General features: G+C 31.9%; 1 protein-coding gene across 1 annotated transcript in view; it reads right to left on the bottom strand.

Moving 5' to 3' along the window:
- Positions 1 to 243: 243 nt before the first annotated feature.
- The window catches only part of MS3_00002886 (uncharacterized protein), a 271766-nt gene continuing 248102 nt past the window's right edge, over positions 244 to 23907 (bottom strand). Inside the window, exons 18-26 of the mRNA XM_051210541.1 lie at positions 21296 to 21562; positions 19466 to 19797; positions 17931 to 18625; positions 15344 to 15642; positions 12776 to 13214; positions 9377 to 9639; positions 5421 to 5726; positions 4114 to 4394; positions 244 to 2080 (exon numbers count right to left, since the gene is read on the bottom strand). Of these exons, the coding sequence (XP_051070547.1) occupies positions 1876 to 2080; positions 4114 to 4394; positions 5421 to 5726; positions 9377 to 9639; positions 12776 to 13214; positions 15344 to 15642; positions 17931 to 18625; positions 19466 to 19797; positions 21296 to 21562 (3087 nt within the window). The 3' untranslated portion in view covers positions 244 to 1875. The remainder of the gene's footprint in view (positions 2081 to 4113; positions 4395 to 5420; positions 5727 to 9376; positions 9640 to 12775; positions 13215 to 15343; positions 15643 to 17930; positions 18626 to 19465; positions 19798 to 21295; positions 21563 to 23907) is intronic.

The following is a 23907-nucleotide window of genomic DNA, read 5'->3' as shown; positions in this document are numbered from 1 at the left end:
CGCGTTTTATCCTATTTGTGATTAATCAGATGAATGTATTACTAAACATCAATGGGAAGATTCAAACAACCAATACAAAAATGAATTAAAACTTCACCTCATTGTACAATCTAGTGTCATGTCCTAGACTCCACTACTAGTCAACATTCATCTTTGCTCATCATAGCTATTATTGTTTTTTTACACAATGATTACAGTATTCGTTTCATATTGTTAGAACTAAAATAATTTCTTGTCATTATTGTTGATATTTTGCGGTAAATACAGATTGTAACAAGAAGAAATAAAAAGATACGTAACTTATTTAAATAAGTATTGTTCTCTTAAGATTTTTAACAAGTTCACATTAAACGTTTTGTTTTATGGTTAACTCAGTCTTATTTAACTTGCATAAGGAAAAAGAACAAGAAGTTTTGGGGGCGGGGGCAAAGTAAATAAAAGAACTAGATTTCAATTTGTTTTCTTTAAAAGTCTTGTTATCATAGTTCAATATAGTTATTTAAAGGTTGGTTAACTTACATTTATACTCGCATAAGACCTCATAAATATGTTTGCTTTTTTGTTTGTTTGAAAACAACTACTTAAAAAGTACTAAATAGAGTTAAGAATACATATTGTAGTGTATCGGTAAAGCTTAATTGTTAAAATAACTGTTTTAATATGAGTAGTAACATTGAGGTTTTTTCAAATAAAATTAAAATGATATCATTTGATGTATGCAATTATTTGAACGTTTGTATATGTATGTGTAGGTATGAGGGGTATGCGCTCTTATAGAGAATTTCATAATCACTAAACAACAACCCATGATATTCAATACTATTTATACATATACGTAGACATAAGATTCATAAATGGAAATCTTTACAAGCTCATTAAAAGTTTCTTTTCAAATAAAAAATAGGAATAATAATGGTGTTATTCATAGGAACAGTAACGTTCCCAATTATAACATTAAAAATGTATACATACCTATCAGTACATATATATATATATATATATATATATATATATATGTGCCTTCATCATCACAAATATTGTTCAGCTTTTGTGTACTTACGCAAAGTGGATCTACAAATGCATTTACATTGTAGTTTTCATTTAATTGTGGTTTCTTTTCTTTAAATGACACATATAAGTAACCAAAAGAGAATAAAGTACGATGATAAACTTTTGTTGCGAAATATAAAAGACAACGATACGCAACTATGATTAGTAGCATAGAAATAAGGGAACAAAATACAGGAGAAAAGAGAAATAAGTGACCCACAAAATCTGGCGAAAACATAAACAACAACATGATAGTAGACAAGTCATGGAAGAACCAATCTTATATAATTATAAGCACAGTAATAATAGGATTTTTTTGTATTTTTTAAAAGAACCTAATAAATAATACGAACAGCCAGTGTCTGACTGGTAATTTGATATATAGACCCCGACTAATTAATTATGCAGCTTAATTGAAAAACAGTGTACGTTTTGTTAACTGGTTATAAAACCGGGATATAAATTTCTTTACGTTACATGTTTTAAATGACTAATGTACACAAACACATATACACACATGTAGACGTACAAGTCGAAACCGAGTAAATAATTATTAAACACAAGAAAAGCGCAGTGTCTTAGTAGTAGTAGTAGTAGTAGTAGTAGTAGTAATACAATTTACAGAATTAAAGGTTCAGTGAACATTAAAAAACTGGAAGCATAAAATACAACAGATAACTTCTTAGTAACAGAAAGTAAATAGTACGTTAGGAATTAATATTGACTAGTTTCAATTGTTATGAAGAGGGCAATTCATTTTGATTCTTTAAGAAATAACTCATTTTATCTATTTATCTGATTGATAATGTTGACATTTGTCAACAATTATACTGAATAATGATCAAATGATGAAAGATATTCTAAAACTGCATTATAACAAAATTGATATTGATCTTCAGTTTGAACCATACCAGGTCGTTGTGTTCGAAGCATTCGTATAGTTTGAAACATATCTACAATTCCTTCATGTCTCATTCTTTCAAGAACAATGGATAAAGCTAAGAATACACCTGTTCTACCGACTCCAGCACTAGAATAAAAATAAATAAATTCGAATAATTTGTAATCAAAGCTTTTTTAATATTTCTATGTATCTATTAAATAATATTTATTAATGTACAACAATAAATGTTAAACTTATAGAACAGTGCTATTATATATTGAAGAAGTTAATCATTATTAGTACTGTAGTAATCAAAGACTTGTTGAAGATAACCAATTTGTTATTTAACGCTAGATCACATAGTGGCTTAGTAAAATGTGAAAATTATACATTAAATATATCATTTGCACATCTTCTTTGAGTTATCCTTTACACATTTCCTTACTCCTCTAGTTCTGTTGTTTCGATTATTCTCAGATTCCCCTTCTGTTCTCTTCATTGTAACCTTCTGCTGCCAAGTATTTCATGTCTGATTAATGCTATATACTAATTATCTTCGTGAGCATATGTAACATACATCACAGTACTAGTAAATGTTAGCTCAAATTATAATCAAAGTAAAAATATATTGTTCAAGAAAGTAATGGAATTTTATCCCCCAAGAACTTTCTGATACATTTTCTTGTAAGTTGTGAGAAAGAATTCACGGGACTACTAATTAAAGTATTTTAAAATTTTACAACTAATTAGAGATTTAACAAATTACAAAGGAAGTAGAAGTGTGTTATTTTGTTCTGTATTGCCCACTTTTGACTAACGAATATCATAATGGGGAAAGGTTGTTATACACAGTATTTATTAATAGATAGTGCTATCAATCTTCTGTGTAAATTTCATCCTTCAAAATTTTATACTGATATGGATTTTAAATAGTTTTATATCCAGTTTGACTTGACCAATCGTAGATGAATAATTTAAATGGTCAAGATTCTATCATTAATTTTACGGCTGTAACTTTGCAAATACTCTGAAGAGGTGATTCGAACCGTTTTCTATCCTTGTCAACCGACATTAGGGATATGATTATTTATTTATGCATATTCGTTGTAGATAATTACGGAGTTGATCACCATTCTGTTTCGGAATAGTATAAGTAATGATTTGATTGCATCGATAAATTCATCATCAACAGTGGTATGTTATCATACCCAAAGCCTTAATAAATCATGCCAAACAATGTAACGTATAGATAACTAAGATTAGTTCAGATGCTTACTTTTTAATTAACTTGTGCAAATTTATGACATATTTCTTTGTATTCTAATGTTCTGTACACTTTATATTACTGACGAACAACAATCGACTAGTTCACTTATTCACAAATAATAAATGATTTCTGTATGTAATTGTTTACATAAAAATCACGGAACAATCGGCAGCTTTTTCATTCTGGTACGAAAGTGTGCTTCCATAACCCCACCCGGGATCTAACTTACGACCTTCAGGTGTACCTGTGAGCTCTTAACTTTTAAATGACTAAATCGGAATCCAGTGGTTTGTATGTTTAACTCTAATTTATTTGTGATTTTACGGAGTTCTATACTAACAACGAAACAAATATCCAGTTCTTCCTGGTTTTCAGTGGTTGCCTAACTAAGATCAATCCATTATGTAAACCATTATAAACAATAGTCTCAAGAAATTGCTTCTAGTCAGTAGTATTCATAATAATTGAGATTTTTAAAAAAATCACAATTTCAACATTTTAGGCCCCTCGACTATTTTATCTTGATATCTAATTTGTTTTGTTCGTTACTATAGTTTGATCGACTTACATTCATTCAAATTCACATGTTTTATTTAGACCAGGTAAAGTATTAAGTAATGCTGAATTAGCTCTATTCTAATAGGTTTTCCTTTAAGGTATTTGAGATGCTTTAATGCTATCGTCTATTAAATTATTCTTTCCTTACACAATCCATGAACATTTTTTTTTCTAATACTTCAGTGGAACTTGAAATACATTGATTAAAATACCACAGCAGGATTGGAAAAATCGTATTTTTCATTTAGAAAAAGCATTTCTCCAGTGTTTTAAACATCGGTTTATTGCCCTGCAATCAGTTAGTCACACATTTTATTTTACAAGTAAGGCCAAAATATCATTTTAATCAACTTACCTGCAATGTATAGTAATTGGACCATCTTGTCCAAATTGTTCCTTGGTTTTATGTACTTGTCCAAGGAAATCAATAAATGCTTCGCAACTCTCAGGTACACCATGGTCAGGCCAATCTATAAACTGAAATTGGCGAAGCGTACGTGCTTGACCATCACGTGCATCTGTTAGCTTAAATTCTCTCAGTGTGTAATTTGGCATATTATATTCAACCATAGGATCAACAACATAATACTGATATCTAGATGATCTTTCTGTTGGCCAGTAAGGATAACAACATTCCTGTAAAATGAAAATGCACAAGTTTACGTTATTGATGTGTAACACTATAACTTATCTACTTCAAAAAAACCTGGATGTAAGACCAAAGGTTCTGAGTTCGATGCTTAGATACGTAGTCGTGAATGCACGTTTTTAGAGTCTCATGCTAGGAGGAAACTACCGTTCAGTGCTTCCACATGGTGGTCTAGCTAAGATCTGTTAGTAGTTTAGGCTGTGAAATCGACTGTTGATATGAACTACCAATAACTACAGTTAATTACTTGACTATAGTATCATTAATAATCAGTGGAACTAGCTGGCTGTCGTTATTTTTGTGTGACTTACAAATATGTTATTCCTTACAATTTACATGACAGAATAAGCAAACAGCAATCAAACCATTTAACAGGAAAAAGTTGAAGCAAAACTCATTTGTTAAACAGCAGCTTTCATTGTACTTATAAGAAATGAAGATACATCGAGATAAACTATTCATATTATAACTGATTATCAGATTTACGATGATATATTAAAGATAATTTTTTGAAACAAATTCATGAACAAGCGACAATGACTAGTCTCGTGTTAAATTATTCTCGACCGAAATCATTTCTACGACAATTTCTCTTGATTACGACTGCGAACAGTCAAAACTATGTGGGTAACTTATATGAACCAGCAAACATAATGTACTAAGGACTAGATTTCAGACATTCAAAAGGTAAATGAATAGTTCATTTTAACTTTGTAACTAGTTATAGTCAGTTTGAGCGTTTTTAGATGATATTAAATATATTCAGAATGTACGGCACTGTACGTTGGAATAAGGGTGAATTACTTGTGTGCGGATAAATAAATTTTTGAAAGAACTGTTAATACGGCTAGCTAATGAGTATTTTTACGACTTGTAGCGAGTAACAATGACTATAATAGAGTAATGATTGTTTTAGGTGAATAATACTTCCTGAAAGTGTAATATTATAAAGTGATTACTTTCCAACCAATGAACACTAAACTAAGATGCAATAAAAAATAGCAACAACTTACTCGACCTCGTTCATTCAGATCGGTCAACATTACAACAATGTTAGAATTCAATTCCCAAATCATTCTCCAGAAATCTTCCACTGTTTTTGCCATTGGAGCTTGAGTTGCAATATATGCTCTTCGATCACGATAACTATCCACAAAATTAGCATTTATGTAGTCAGATCCTTCAACACCACGTATAGGTTGCAATGGGACACGAGTAGATTCATATGGTAATATATTCAATAGACGATTTTTATTCTTATTACAACCCTGTTGTGCTGAAGTGTATTTAGCATGTGGTAATCGAAACTGTGCCAGTTTCTGAAGTAAGAGTATTGGTAACAAGAAAAAATTCAAACTTCATGACGAAACTGATATATATGGGACTATGATTATTAAATAGAGTAGAAATATGGGATGACACCAATTTAGTTCTTATAAATTTTGATAGTATTTGTTTATAGATTTATACTACTTAGAATTCATTGAATGTAGATATGTGCTCCTTCTTACCAATTGTTTAGCAACTGAACATAACAATGTTCGTTCAAATGTTCCCATTTGTATATGACTGCAACCGATCGGTCTCTTTCGACATATGTGCATCCTATGTGGAGTGTCTTGATGTTCCCATCAAGTAACAAGCATTGTAAGAAGAGTTGTATGGTGGCTAACAGTGGAATATGAGACACGCGGTTCGTCCAACTTGGGATTCATCAACCGGATGTACTTGTATCTCAATGTTGATGTTCGCTTCCGGACACGACTCAGATTTCGCTGCTAGGCAACATCTACCTCTGTTTATAATCCTTGTGACTTAAGAAAATATCGAGGCAATCCACCACAGATGTACATATGCAAGGAACAAACTGATCAAATATAGTCCTAAATATTAATGGAAAGGTTTAAACAGCCAATACGAAGATAAATTAAAACTTCACTCCACTGCACAAGCTAGTGACTATCAGGACTCAGTAGCTAAGCGTATAACGTGATGGCATTTGAAGTGAACGGTACTGGGTTCGAGCCTCAGAGTGAACATCATCCAGCCGACGAGTCCTAAACGGGACGAAATGCACATCCAATATTCCACTGCTAGCCACCATTCATCTTTGCTTATAATGGTACGATTGTTTTAATTATAATAAACATCTTACCCTATTTTGTTCGTTTAAAATGTTGTATTTAAAGTTTATTTAGTATGACAGTATTTTATCGATAAGCTTCAAAGTATAAAACGTTGGGTTCCTATAATTCATTATAATTGAAAAAACCTAATAACATTTTTCTCTAAACAAACTATATACCATACTATACACATTGTAAGTAGTAAGGAAAATGCAATGAAAATGTTTCTCTTTAAGTTACCTCATTTTCTTCATTGAATTCATTTCATTTATCAATAGGAAACTGTTTCCCCTCACCACTATCTCATTATCACAATAAACAATTCGTGAAGAAAATATATTTTCAAATTTCGTGTTTATTTTCAATTAAGTGATATGTTATTGTTGAATAAATCTTTAAGTAAATGTTTTGCAATATCATTAAGAAGAATCAATGTTAAGGCTGATATTCAGGATGAAATTTATCATCTACATATGAATTCAATACAAATATTTCATTGAAAAGATTCTTTTTTTTAAAGACAATTATGCATACTGTGCATATTGTCTCGATATAGCATTATATGCAAAGATGAATAGTGTCTAACAGTGGAATCCAGGAAGCGCGTTTCGCTTCAAATCCCATCGCATTATCCACTTAGCTACTGAGTCTTGATAGTCACTTGCTTGTGCAATGGGGTGAAGTTTAAATTCACTTGATATTGTTTGTTTGAATCTTTTCATTGATATTTAGGACGGCAATTGATCAGTCTTTTATCAGGACACTTACCTATTGAGTCCTGATAAAATACTGATCAATTGCAGTCCTAAATATCAATGGGAAGATTCAAACAAACAATATCAAGTGAATTTAAACTTCACCCCATTGCACAAGCAAGTGACTATCAAGACTCAGTAGCTAAGTGGATAATGCGATGGGATTTGAAGCGAACAGTACTGGGTTGGAGTCCGAGAGTGAACATCAACTGTGAGATGCAGGTACATTCAGCTGACGAGTCCTAAATAAGATGAAACTTCCGTCCTGGATTTCACTGCTAGTCACTAGCCATACTTGTATATTAATCCGATTATTGTCAGTTTGCTTATTCGGAATGTGTGAATATTATGTTAGGTGGCTGGATGTAGTCACGATGGAACTTTGAACTTAGGTTATATGCTATTTGGTGCTCGTCAACTAGATGTTGTTCTTTCCTTAATGAGATTATTTTTCTCTGCGATATTTAAACCTACGTCATGCAACTCAGACTGCAACTAACCTCTTGTGGGATTGAGATACGTGTAAAATTGGTTGATTACTAATAAGTGAATAATATCATGTTTATTTTATCTTTTCTAGTTGGTCGGGTTTTGTTGACAGAGTTTTAGTGTATCCAATAGTTTGAGGGATTATAGAGATTATATAAACATAACTAGTACTAAAACGCCAGATAAACATGACCTGAATGAGTATCAAATGATCCAGCAATTCTAAATAATGTATGCTTAGTAATATGAAGTTGATCTGATTTAGAAACTGATACTAGCTAAGACAGTATTGGATGTTCGGGTGTACTATTTCATTTAAATCTAAGAATTTTAGGCAATTCACATTTATAGCATTATACGGTACTAAACTGACGACCTTTGTATTTCATATTGGAGATGACCTGTTAGCCGGTTCTTCTCTAAAAACACTTATAGTCAAAGAAATCATATTTAATAAACATTAGCTAGAAGACAGTATGACCAAAGACATTTGTTTTTTTACTTTTAAAACAAATTGATCCGTGAATAATACTAAATTACATAAATGTGTACTTGTTAAGTTATGAATTTAACAAGGAAAAATGTACCTATCATGAACGTTTCAAGGTCACTCATGGAACGCTTTATAGCACGTGTTGTGTTTAAAATGCTGTTCGTATAAACTTCAAATGCATCATGATAAAATCTTTTAGCTGACCTTAGTCGACAACAAATTCATTCATTGCTTATCTGACTGGTAAACATATACTGCACCTCCAAAGGTTAGTTTTTCAACTTCGTTTTTTTACCACGCCTAGTTGAGCTATATTCGTTTGACTATAATATACTTTAGTGTAAAATGTAAAAAATTCATGAAACTATGCTTTCGACCTTATACTATACAGTAAGATAGAGTTACTAGTGAAAAATAATGACTGGAATGACCTCATTCATTGAACTTAATGGATCATCCCTTCAAATATTTTGTACATAGATTAACTTTGAAAATAAACCTAATGACAAATTCTCAATGAATTTCTACCACCCATTGTGATTTCATACGGCTATTTACATGGAGAAAATCTTTTTTAAATTTCGAATAGCATGTTATGAGAACTGTGATAAATAAATGATTTTTCCCATACTCTCTAACTCAAAATCAATGGTGAAATGACTTGAAATTCGGTAAACTGTTTATTAAAATTCGAACCTTTGGTTCAGTGTACAAGCGCTTGATCAAATGTCTATCGGATGTCTATCATTTCGGGTGTTAACCAATGCTTCCTTTTCAAACCTCGTTATTATTCATATGTATCATCATAAAATATCCATAAATTTCATAATGTTAATAAGATTATCGACGTTAAGATATGAATACAATGAGGGGTATATGTAGATAGTGTAATCGAATGACAAAAGTATTTCATCTAATTTGTTTAAAGTTTAGACTTTCACCGCTACTTCTAATGTTCCTATGTTCGATTTCATGATAAGTATTTAGTGTTAAATACTGCTATTTGGATATCGGTTGTTTATGAGCTAAATCCAGTAGCCGATTTAAAGTATCTTCATATAAGATAAACTTCAAATAATTAATTTTCAAAAAAAACATTAACTTACTTTAAATTCCAATTCCATACCTGAACCACCAGTTGCATCTAACATACGTAATTTTTTAATATGAGCTGATAGATTTCTAGCTGGTACTTCAGTATTTCCAGCATCAATTACTTCTAAAAGAGCTGAATGTATGAAAATGTATTGATCTTCTGTTTGAACCATAAAATTACGTTGTTTACGTAATGCTTTAACACAACCATAAATATCTACAGTTTTTTCATATTTCAATCTTTCTAGCATAATGTCAATTACAATGAATGCACCTGATTAGAAAGTATATTGTAAAGGAAATTGTATAATATTGAGTGAATAACAAATTATAAATTAACTGAATGTAGTTTTTCATGATGTGATAAAGACGAATTTATACGAGTCTATTGAAGCTAGACCACCATGGAAAACGTGGAAGCACTGGACGGCCATTTCGTCCTGTTATAGGACTCCTCGGCAGTGTACATCCACGATCCCGCCTCGCAAGATTCGAACCCAGGACATATCGGTCTCGCGCGCGAACGCCTAACATTTAGACCACTGAGACGGTATCCAACAGTGTTAATGTCTAACTTCAACTAATCCACGAAATTGAGCGACACATCCACCATTGTTTTCAGTGAGTTACTATCTCACAACAGACCTAGTTCAACTCCACTAGTCACTGCTTCTCGCTAGAACTCCGGGAAATACTTCTTGAAGCCAGTCCGACAATAGGACGAAACGGCCGTCCAGTGCTTCTAGGTTTTCCATGATGGTCTAGCTTCAGTTAACTCATGATCTCAACTATTAAAATTACTATAATATACATAAAACCCCTTCTGATATTTATATAATTGCCTTTTAAAATAAAGACGATAAGTTATCAGTTAAATTCAACACTTTTACTAATATATGATTCGTCTATTTACTGAACATTGGTAAGAAGGATAAAAACAGAGGAAATGAATTTCCTTGGTGTTTCAAATATTTCATGGTATAGTCTGAGAATACTGACAGTGTTACGTTTTGGTTTATAGAATGAGTCTTGAGTAACAGCTTTGAAATGTTATCATAAAATATACAAAATATAGACATGAAATATGTAATGTTTATAGGTGCTGATGACATTTATATTATTGGCATGAAGGATATGATTTTTATTATTTAAGATAATATCTCTGATCGGTTAATTTGTTCATTAAATTATACAACAGATCATCTTCAGCAATTCACGATTTTTCTGAATAGCCTTGATAAGAGTGAATCGTTTCAACCACGAATCAGGGAAATATATAAGAACTGACAAGTATTCATATAATATTATAGTGATAAGTACTAGTGTAAAAATTAACACTGAGATGAAGCTATATCTAGTCTAAAAATTCACCGAAATTAGCATCTTCGATTTCACTGCTATATACAGTATCAAATAGTATAATTGCTCAATGCTAATGATAACTATTAAGATATTTGTTACGATTGTCATTATACAGTGTGGTGAAACAATAAATTGTTCTCTCAGGCCTTCTGTGATGGTTTATAAATTATCATGTAAGAGAATAATTTATTTTCAGAATCAACAGATGTAGGCAATGCTCAAATGTGCAGCCTATAAATTGATTCATCATTTGTTGAGTTTCGACGTCCATAAAATTATTGGATTTCAGTTTCCTAGGCAACTTAGTTACTTCATTCAATAATTAAGCCATATAAGGAGATTTATTCGATTCGAAAACTTAACTTCCCATTGAACCACGTTATCTACTAAGTACAATGAACTAGTAGAATTTTTATTTAAGAGGTTCAAAGGATTTATGGACCTCGAGAAATAATGATTTTTTCTTTTATAGGCCTGATCATAGTTGAACAAGTTATAAAATACTTTGACATTTCGTTCATTGGAATCTCGTGAAATTTGTGAGACGACTGTCCTTATATATGCAAATCAAACCAATGCAAAAAATCATTATTTTAATGTACATTATTACCTAATTCACTTATTTATAAATCCTATGTTTTTACCATTGTGATACAATAAATATATATTATCACTGGAGAGCCTGATGTTGACGCTATATAGGACGATTATTCACTCAAATACTTAGAAAAATTATCTTTAACACTTCAGAGATGAGTGTCTAAATGTTACGTAGGAAAATTTAAACCAGTTAGATAATGAGTTATCTAAAAGCAAAGGAGGGAAAGAAAGTAGGTAACTAGGATGGTATGAATAAGAGTAGGAACTATAGTCGATCGATAATCCCTTTACATAAACCATATTTTTCCTATATTCCTATTGGCTTCTTTGTTCTTGTAAGTGTATATATGTGTATATATAAGTGCGTGAGTTTTTCTATGCAATGATGACAGAATTCACAAAACTTTATGCCTGTTATTATTATTATTATTATTATTATCTTGATATCCCGTGAGATTAAGCAGATCATTAGATACACAGAAATTTCGTTTAGGCTTCCGTATACTGAATGTAATAAATTACAATAAATATAGATCAACTTTCAAATTCATTATCTTCATTTATAGTACATTGCTTAGGCCTTTTTTAATGACAATACACATTTCTTTACATAATAACTCTTCATTTAACTATATTGATAATGTAAGCGCATAGAAAAATCCTTCTTATTTTGAAGTGATAAACATAGGGATATTGAGTTTCTATCTCTTATTCAATTTCTGTACGGCGTTTGATTGTTTTGTATACATAGTAAATTGATCGCTTATTCAGAAACTAATCGTGATTAAGGTTTGCAAGAAGGTTTATTTTAGCGGTTTAAAATAAAACATTATGATCAAAGTTGGATAGTAGCTGGCAGTGAAATCCAGGACGCACGCTTCGTCCCATTTGAGACTCGTTGGCTGAATGTACCAGCATCTCACAGATGATGTTCACTCTCGGACTCCAACCCAGTACTGTTCGCTTCAAATCCCATCGCATTATCCACTTAGCTACTGAGTCTTGATAGTCACTTGCTTGTGCAATGGGGTGAAGTTTAAATTCACTTGATATTGTTTGTTTGAATCTTCCCATTGATATTTAGGACTGCAATTGATCAGTCTTTTATTGGCATATGTGCATCCTACGCATATTGTTTCGATATTGCCTTAATTCACAAGCATTAAAAGCAAAGTTTTATTTGATATTGGAATTGGTAATCAAGTTCAAATGTAGTGTATGTATTGTTATCTTTGATTGAGAAAAAAATATAGATATATTTGATCTCATTAGAATATATTGTGCATTCGAATCCTAATTGAGAGGAGTTTAGTTATAGTTTATTGTATTGTTGTTCCTATAGTAGAGGAGTCCATGAATTATTAAAAAATTAATGATTCTATACCTTTGAGCATTGTTATTTTTAAGTATAATTTTAATGTAATCTCAATACCAACCAACTAACTAACCTGTTCTTCCTACGCCAGCAGAACAATGAACAACAATTGGTGCTTGTTCCACATTATGATTGGATTGAAACATATTATTTGTATTCGGTGCTAGTGTAGCTCGAACACGTCGAATAAATAATAATAATGGTATAGGATATTCAGGAACACCATGATCTGGCCACCCAGTAAATTGAAAGTGTTTAACTTCTCTACATTCATCTTCAATTCCACGAGCTGTTAAATGAAATGTACGTATAGTATAATAGGCTAATTCAATGGTATCAACAGGTTTAACCAATAAGAGGCCACTTGCAAATGATTCTGGTCCACGTGATGGCCAATATTGATCACATTTAACACGAGAACGTTCTTCTAATCTAGTCATCATTACGATAATTGATACACGTTGTTCCCATATCATACGCCAAAAGTCGGAAAATGTCTCGGGGGTAGGACCCTTCAATGTTGAACAAAAAACGAACACAATCAAAATGTGAGGGAATGAAACTTAAAAAAGTACAATGTAACATAATACTGTTTACAATAAATATAAGCTAATCCAGCATGTTTCATCAGAGAAACTAATAACCTGAGATGCATTAACATATAGATGACCTAGTAATTTATATCAGTTAGATGTAGTGGTCACCTGTTCTTTGTTGTACCATGGAAGTTTGAACAAGCATTATTTCAAATCTACTTTCATTATTTGCAATGGTTATGCACATAATTTGTTACAACTATAAATTTATAAGATTTATGGTTATTATAGTGAAATATTGGTAAGGCCAAATTAGGTACATGCGAGGGTTTGTTACTATTAAGATTAGTTCAATTATGATAATTTATATTTATAAATACATACACATGAATATATCTATATGCATAATTCTTTATGGGTAGTTTGTAATTATATTCAACATCAGATCCAAATTTCTAAAATAATCTGTTGATGATAAAAATGAAATGTTTTACTTCGATTACGAGAATAATTATTAAAACTATATTTTACACACCCATAAATGTACTTTATTAACAATAGCTACCGCTTGACTTTACTAGATCGTTTTGTATAGCGTGCAAAACGATCAATATTATGCACATTAACGTAAGACTAAGTTGGTGAAAAATTGAGGTGGGCGGCGTCTGCTCTTACACGAGGGGCTATAGGCGTATGTGGATAGGACAACATTATGGAGGCTTCTTCGATACTACAGCGTACCTGCGAAGATAGTCAATAACATACGGAATTCCTACGATGGATTAATCTACTAAATCGTGTATGGAGGACAATTGACAGGCTTGTTCGAAGTAAAGACTTATGTCAGGCAAGGTTGTTTACTCTCACCCTTTCCCTTTCCCCTGGTGATCGACTGGATCATGAAGACGTCAACATCTGCGGGGAAGCATGGGATACAATGAATAGTTAGGGTGCAGCTGGACGATCTAGACATCGCAGATGGTCTGGCTCTTCTATCTCATACGTAACAACAAATGCAGGAAAAGACGGCCAGTGTAGCAGCAGCCTCAGCAGCAGTAGGTCTCAACATACGCAAGGGAAAAGCAAAATTCTGCTATGCAACACAGCATGCACCACTCGAATCACACTTGACAGAGAAGCCTTGGAAGATGTAAGAATCTTTACATATTTGGGAAGCATCATTGATGAACAGGGTGGATCTGATGCAGATGTGAAGGCGCGGATCGGAAAAGCAAGAGCAGCATATTTGCAACTGAAGAACATCTGGAACTCGAACCAACTGTCAACCAACACCAAGGTCAGAACACTCAATACAAATGTCAAGACAGTTCTACCGTATGGGGCGGAAACTTGGAGAACTACGAAAGCCATCATCTAGAAGATACATGTGTTTATTAACAGTTGTCTACACAAAATACTTCGGGTCTGTTGGCCAGACACTATAAGAAACAATCTACTGTGGGAGAGAACAAACCATATTCCAGCGGAGGGAGAAATCAGGAAGAAGCGCTGAAAGTGGATAGGACTCACATTGAGGAAGGCACAAACTACGTTACAAGGCAAGCCCTTACTTGGAACCCTCAAGGCCAAAGGAAAAGAGAACGACCAAAGAACGCATTACTCCAAGAAATATAGACAGACATGAGAAGAATGAACAACAACTGGATAGAACTAGAAAGGAATGTTCAGTACAGAGTGGGTTGGAGAATGCTGGTCGGCGGCCTATGCTCCATTGGGAGTAACAGGCGTAAGTAAGTAAGTAAGTAACGTCAATAACATATTTATGACTACCTTACAATAATGTAGCACATATAACGCACCTAGTTAACTTTATTTATTTGAATTATTCTAAAATAGAATTCAAGAAAAGGCTGTTAACAATATGCTTGACTACTGTACGAACAAAGTCCATGTTTGAATGCTAAACGGAATTGACTAGTATGACGTGATCAAGTATCACTTTGTCAGATCTTTTCGAAAAAGATAAGATAAATAAGACAAATACGCTTAGGTTTTATACTTAGAAGATTGGTCTGTTTAAGTCATTACAAATTTAATCTTTCGGTAAAAATATCTATTTTTATCAGCTAATCAGATTGACCTACCTGAGTAGCAATATAAGCATTCATCCGTCTGTAACCATCGATATAATTTGCATTGATATAATCAGAACCGGGAACACAATCGATTGATTGTAAGACAACTCTGGAATGGTCATAAGCAATTACATTAGCATAACGATTTTTAGGTTTATTCACATCAAGATTAGAATTTTCCCATGTGAACTGTTGTTCAGTTTCAATAGATTCATATTCTTGTGAAAATAATAAATTATCTGCAGCCGAAAGTCGTGCAACGTGGTCTGGTAGAAGATTAACAGGGATCGGGTGATGCATCGAATGACCTAGGTTTATTTTTTAAGCAGTGTGAACAATGAAAACAAAGGTCAACATAAATTAGTGAAAATTTTCTAAATATACAGATTCAAAGTAATTTAATCAAATATTTTCAACAGTCGATACGTCGATTTATAGATGGAGGTACAGTTTTCAATATAGCAGAGCAACTTTCAGAAAATAATTTGTTCTGTTAAACGCGAGGATTTTTAGCTCGTATTTTGTTTAGGTATTATATACATGATATACTTAGACCCACTTATTCGTTAGCTTCAGTCAAATATTTTTGTTCCATGAAAAAAACTAGAAAGTATGTATGAATCTTGTTTAAGTTCTGAGCACTACAGTACAATACAAGCTCGTCATAATGGAGTATCAACTCTAAAACATTGCTATTTTATTTGTCATTTAGGTATTATTATTATTATTACGATTCACATTCACAATATGATGTGATGATTCTTCAGTGTAGTCTAGTATTAGCCTAGAGGCAAGCAACTAATAAACATTAGTTCATTTTTTAATATATCAGTTCTAACTTGATCTGTCTGTCAATGAAGTATACTTTCAGTCTTATACACTATATGAAGAAATGAACATGTAGTCCAGGTGATAAAATCAATTCGTCTCTACAAGCACAAATATGAACTCACCATCCAGGAACATAGTAACTATCAAGAAAGTATGATTTATGAGAACTATTAGATTTGAAATTATACGTCATTGTAGGCTGACATTTAGAGAACATTTTTTACCAAATTAGGAAATCAGGGAACTAGTTATATTATAATTTCATCATAATTATCCATCTTATTTAAAACAACAGTCAGATAACGGATTCAATGGTGAAGAAGACTTGTAGCTCAGGTAGATGATTTTGATGGAGTTTTGTTCTCTGAGCTGGATGGTTTGGTCGTGGAGCTTTCATCGTTCTTCTGAACGACATCATCAGCACAAACTTCAGATAGAAGTTTGGAGAAGGGGCCTAGGTAACGTGATACCTTGGATCCAGTCGTGCAATACCTGTAAGTTGGCTTGGTGTTGCTGATGTGATCAGATTTGGTCTACCTGTAGCTGTAGACCAAACCGTCGAGCTCAGAGAACAAAACTCCATCAAAAATGGATTCAATAGACAGAAAATCTGAAAATTTCTTAAATGCTGAATTATCTAACAGATACTTTGTAAAATATTATTTGATAAACAACTATTTCTGTATTAATCAAAGTAGAGTTCACTAAGTCTTCAGGATACAAACGATTATCATGTAAAAAAAAACAATAATTAATTCCCATTACACAATTATTTACCACCATCATTACTTTGAAATTTATTCCCGTTTTCAAGGTGAACACTTTCATCTTTCTTTTTTTTATCTATCGACTACTTATGAGACCTCCTGAAAACCAATATCAATAAAGTCAATAGTATTTTGTTTGTTTAATGTGTCCTGAAATTTATTCTTTAGGTCATATCACTTTTTCTTTTCCATTTGATGTTTTTCAATGAAATAAACTATTTTTTATTTAATTGACAAGTTGTTAACTAAATTTCATTTCTTTTTTAGATGTCTAACAATAGTTTATACATAATGATCCTTCGATATCGGCTATTCTTATTATTGTGAAGCAGAATTCACCAAATGTTGGATTGTTCACCCACTAATAGGGAACGTGAACTGGGTTTAGACCATTGTGAGGCAGGTTAGTTTTACCTTACTAATGAGTAAATCAATGATAATTTCCAAATCTAATTTAATCTATTCATTTTGGCTAAACTTGACCACAATGTTTTCAATGTTCATTATGTTTTATACAGCAAAGTTTTCCAACTTTATGCTCAATAAATGTGTGAGTGCTGTATAGTAGAATGCAATTTTTATTGTAGATTTTATTTCACGCTGAGATTTGCATTATATTTATGATTTCATTCAGCCTGTTGGGCTGTTCTGTATTGACTTGTTTATAGTTGGCTTCTCTTAGTAACTAGATGCTTGTGCTGAAATTCTTAATAAATATTATGCTAAAATATTCAGCATTCACTGACTAAACGGAAAACATGAACGAAACTGTTGGGTATCATACATTTAAAAAAAATTGAAGACGTTGAGGATATCCTCAGTCCATTTTTCTATTGTATACTTATTTGCTTTCATGTCAATCCATACTAATAGTGGTAGGATCACTGATATGAAGAAAGCAGTGTTTCTTTCATACTGGTATCTTCCTTTTTAGTATATATCTTAATGATTTCCCTATGATAACTATTTATCTCGTTAAATTTAATGTTATTATTTACCTTTCATTTCAAATGGTAAGTGCGGCATGTCAAATGCAGATTCGGGTCCACTTTCAGAACCTGGTAAGCCATTTCTTGCTATTATTAAACCGTCACATATTGTAGCGGCATTATTTTCACTAACACAATTATTATTTATTCCCATTACATTGTATGCTGCACCTGTTCCACTGCCAGTTAAAGAACTTGGATGACTTCCTGTATGACTGCTTGAAGTCCCACCTCGATGTGAAATAAAAGGATTCATTGGTTGTTGGATTGCTGGTGGAGTATTGAGATTTGTCAAACCAAGGGAATAACCATGGTGTACCGACATATCGATTATTGGAGAAGGAGCCTGAGTAACGTGATGCCTTGGATCCAGTTGTGCAATGCCTGTAAGTGGGCTTGATGTTGCTGATGTGATCAGATTTGGTCTACCTGTGGCTGATATTGACGAAATTAATGAGGATTGTGGCGGTCCTGGTGAAGAAGCAGCGATAAGAGTTGCACTTTTTAAGCTATCATTACCAACAACCGAACTACCACGTTTGTCGACAGATGTAAAATTAGTATTTATTACTTCTATTCCACTTGTGATTAATGGAAAACTGTTTCCATTAGCTGGGCCACAGTCGTTCATTCGCATCAGTGGTTGTTTCATTGTCGAATCATTTGGAGTTAAATGGTTTATTAGTTTCGGACGACGTTTACGACTAATTAAAACAGGAAGAAAAGTTAATTAAATGTAATCTAATAAACCCAAATGTTTTATTCATTATACAACTAGACTTTACGATTTAATATAATACCTGATTTCATGAGGAATACAGCGGTGCTCAAAAGTTAGAATTCATCCAGTTAAGCTTATTTTTTCACAACTTGTACATGCTACAGGCCTCATCACTAATATTGCTGTTTGGTTGGTTACATTTTATTAACAGTTGCAACAATATGATAAAAACTGTATACTTTAGCTTATTTATAAAGTACAAGTATATGTAATCTGATTTAACTTAAAATATCTCGGTGGAAGATAGTGATACTGTCCGTACAAATGGAAGAAAGTGGAATATGGTCTCAGTCCTGTGAAACACTATTTAAAAGCAAAGTACTTATCTACCAAACAATGTCCTAATTTACATCATGGGTTGGTTTAGTTAAAAAGCCATTGAAGTCTAGTAAACATTTTCATCTTAGTATATGTTTCTTCCACAGTATGCAACCAAGATCTCACCTAGGACAGAACCGAAGACCTTCTAGACTCAAGGTGAGGGCTTAAACTATAGACCACTGAGACGGCATCTAACGTTTTACACGTCTAAATTCAATCAGTTCATGATACCATACGCTGGTTGAAAGTCTTATACTTGGACAAAACAGTTGTCCGGTGCAACGAGTTTTTTTATTGGTTGTATTATTAAGGTCAGTCCGTGATACAAACTATGAAATTGAACAGTCTCCACAACATCCTATTGCATTAAACATTTTCTTCGCAAGAGAAAATCTGAATAATAGTGATAATAATTTTATGTAGAGAAGACTGATATTCTTACCGTATAAAACATCCAAATGCAATGCATATCACGACAATTAATGCCAAACTAACGATTACAGCAACTAGTCCAATAATAAATAGATCTCTGTTTGATCCCGTGAAACCACGTGTTAGGCTAAATCCTAATGAATTACTATTCCTATTATCAGATGCATCTAGATTATTTTTATTTCTGAGTTCGCTATCTCTTAAATGCTTATTCATCATTTCGCTCCATGGTGGAAGATGGCGATCTGGTCCGAAACCATGAGACCATGCAGATGATGTACATGCTTCTGGGCCATCAGAAGTAGACTGATCTTCTTGAAATACACAGGCTCTAACAAATGCCTATAAAAAGAGTAAAATATAAATAAATAAATTTAATTTTATAGAGAAAATTATTAGTTTGCAGGAGATAATTGGTGCGCTTGCTTCCAATTTACTATATTTTGAAGATGAATGGTTAGGAGCTTGTAAATGACATTTTATTATCAGTAATCACTAACGTAACATTTACATTACTTGTGGAATTATGCAACATGTTATGGATTCCTATACTTTAAAACACACCGTTTTCATAAACCTAGTTTATTTCAAACGATAAAGTAAGCATAGATAAATTACTCTAAGCTGTCATGAAGGCCGTTTGTTTCTATTTAGAAATCAATGGGCTGTAAATGAGGTCATTCGTGGTAACATCTTTGAACTGAACAGTGAACAAATGTTTTTAGAAGTTGTTGGTGTGCCCTGTTGGTAAGTACTAGCTAGTGCAAAACATACGTATGGAGTTTTTTATAGATTGATTTCAACCACTTAATATTCATATATTGAGAATTTGTTATACATAGGTAGCAAATACCTAACACTTAGCACTATGGAACACTGCAGGTTATTTTGAACTTGTTGTCAGAATGGAAACATTCGTAGATGTAAGTTGCTTGATTTCTAACCTAAGTTCGATAAACAAATTTTATATAGTAAAGTGTATAAATTCAAAACGTTTCGGATGTTAACAAATAAAGAAGATGGAACATTAGAAAATTCTAGTATTCAATACAAAGTAACAACATTCTGAGCTATGTTCCTTTTTAATACTACGATGGCTCGGTATTCTGGTTGACATAAAATCCAAGTATTAAAATGCAGATAATATCTAACCAGCTATTAATGAATACAGAAGAAATAAAAACAGACCATCAAAGGAACATTTCATCTACACTTTAAAACATGGAATAAATAGCCCAATTCAAGATTTCATTATTCATTATTTACAGAGGAAGGTACTATATATATCACGACATCTGAAAACCAAGTGCATATTCGTTGTACGAAAGCATTCTTTATTTTTAAAGCCAGGGATAATTCAAAGCATTCGCTTAAGACAGTAATCAATGGAAATTAAAATCTATTTTACTGTCGTCATGTTACGTCTGGGATAAATAATTGATTAGTTGAGATAAATGTTTTTGACATCTTTGAGCATACATCAAAGAGCTATGCTATTAGTAATTTAATGTGAGTGTGAATCAAAATGTAATGTGTTTGGTTACTGACTTCAATATCAACACTAGAACACAAGTTCAACTAGTCGACAAGTCCATAGAAAGCCAAAACAAACGTTCTAAATTCTACTACTAAATTCTGGCTAAAAATTATACTGAGGTATTCGCTTAATGCTCCTGCGTACTAGTAAAAACTGATGAAAGTCTCAATATCAGCAATGAGGAAATGTTAAATCATAGAAACGGTAATCCCTAATATACATTTAAGCAAAAGTCAATAAACAACGAGTGTTATAATAGTCATTCTAGAAAAAGTAGAATCATATTAAATTTTCAAAACATACTTTGTATTCTTGTCCAAGAACTAAAGCTTTATTGTCAAACATAATTTCTGAGTCTTGTTCATGTAGAAATTCATCATCCGTTGTCATAGTCTGACGTCGAATTCGACTTGAATTAACATGTCTTTGAGGTCGATTTGTTTTTACATTATAACTACCAAGTGTAAAGTTTCTAGAATGTCTTGGCGGGGGATCAAAATAATCTTGCAGGTAACGAGCTGCAACATAATGTGTTTCTGAACTTGGAAGACCTCTAGATGCTGTAATTGTCTATGAAATCGTGAAAAAAAAATCCAAAGTAGTATATTAATCAATTACCTTTAATGAGTCATTTTCGTCAGTGACATATTTAGATTAATAATTAGAGTAGTGAATACAAATGTGTAAATAGTACTAATGTAAATGTTGTGCTTTGATTTTTCAAATTTGGAAAAAATAGCAATCATTATTGTTCATCATTGGAAACAGCTTTATCAGAATTACATACAACGTTATGTCAAATACAATATTTATTTCTATCAAGTTAATCAGTATTACATTGAATCTGTTAAAATGAATGGTAAATTAAATATGGAAATTAAAACCTCTGGTTCACTGTATCTTATGTAATGGAACATGAATTACAAAGTCAAATAGAATTAATTTCAGGTTAGACATAGTAATGATCTAAATTAACTTGATCAAAAGGAAAAAGTATGAGAAAGAATTATTCATTGCTCACTTTATTCACAAATCAGCATCACCAATCAATAGTTACGAGCCCTAAGCTATACTTTATCTATTTCAATTTATTCACCATGTTAGTAACAAAACCTTACACAAAAAGAATGCAACTTGATGTCGAATACGTGAAATAGTACATGGTTTAGATTAGATGTTATAATCGTTGAAAAACGGAAAGAAGTCAAAATCTGCTTCATCTAAACAGAGAACTTTGTTAGCGTATTCAGTGATAGGTCTCCATCAAGGTACATGGATTGCAGGACCTTCTCTCAAGACATCTAACGATATATAACTTAGAATGAATCATTCTGTTCATCGTCAGTTGTGAACTTGTGAATATGCTAATAATCTTAATTAAATCATAATCACATTTTGCTTCTAAATAAATGTTTACTTGATCATCCTACTTAATCATACTGAATCACCTGGTTTGTATTAGTCCTTTGCAATGAGGAGTACATATTCCATCTGGTTGGTCAAGTAATCTCTTTTTTCAGACTGTTTTACATTCTTCGTAGTAGTTATTTCCATTCAGTTCAATTTTATTATGATTCGATTTTGTTATTGAGATAAGCACTTCAATATGTAGACAGGAAAATACTTTTGATATTGATAATAATTAGTATAGAATGATTCAAGATCAAACATATATACAATCCTACTTCACGTCCAAAGTTTCTATCGGATTATTATAACTGGTGAAGATCCAAGAAATATGGTGTAGGTAGTGATAAATTTGGCTAACTTTTCATTTTAATTAGATATGGTTACTTTTAATATTTTACACAGGTCTAGATATATCTGAAAGCATATGGAAAATATTTCTTTTACTATGCCCTAATTATACTAAACATGTTTATTAGCTCAACTATGAAATTAATTGGTTACATTATCATTTTCTCTCGGTACTTATAATCCATCGTATCATCGAAAGACACTTTTTGAAATACAAAATTAATATCACTGAACTGATCGCTTCAAACGATTGTACTAATTTTGCTTGTTTTCAATATAACATTTATCAATAATTTTTTTTTAAATGAATGAGCAAATGAAACTATACGCTGCATAGGATTTGATTACCCTGGCAACAACAACAAAATGAATAGAAATAAATGGGGTTATTTTTTTTTTGAAAATGTTTTTGACAAGATTTAATTCGACAAAATTCTGACTAGTTTTTTTTTTCTTAATTTTGTAATTGTGTCTATTAAACTTACATAATGAATGAATAAAAACTATTTGCATATGAATACATATGAATAAATAATTTCATTCTATGTCGGTTAATTGTAAAACTTTTTAGAAAAAAAATAAATGGTCAACAATGAATGAAAACACCACAATTTTGTCTAGAGCCTAGCAGGGCATCCTATTATTATTATTATGAACTGGTTTGTTATACTGAATTTATCAGTATATGTCAATTTTCTCGTATATAATCATTTCAATAATGTATACTTTATTGAATAGTGTACAAATGACAACCTTTTTTACAAACCCAAAGAGGACAGGGATAGACAAAACACATTTTGTTTTAGAAAAGTGGGTTTTTCCAATAGTTTTTTTTTTAAAAACTCTTAATTGTTCCCAGTGTATATATTTAAATGTTTATTTGTTTTGTTTTTTTGTTTTTTGATTTCGACAAAATTCAACTTTTATCTCTCACTCTGTCTCCTTTGTTTAATAGTGAATTTCTGTAATATTAAACATATTCTAATGGTTATTACAACAAAAAAAACTGTCTCGGTTAACATTGCTACAATATTGTCATTCTAATTGTGTGTACATATCAAACTGTGTTAAATTTTTCAGTGGAAAGATGTAGATACAACAAGTTTCTATACATCTATGTAAATATATATTTTTTTAAGAACAGCAAAGAAGGTGAA

The sequence above is a fragment of the Schistosoma haematobium genome, chromosome ZW (assembly GCF_000699445.3).
Source record: "Schistosoma haematobium chromosome ZW, whole genome shotgun sequence".
Taxonomy (NCBI): domain Eukaryota; kingdom Metazoa; phylum Platyhelminthes; class Trematoda; order Strigeidida; family Schistosomatidae; genus Schistosoma; species Schistosoma haematobium.
The sequence above is the reverse complement of the archived record's forward strand: the minus strand, read 5'-3'. Positions and strand labels throughout refer to the sequence as shown.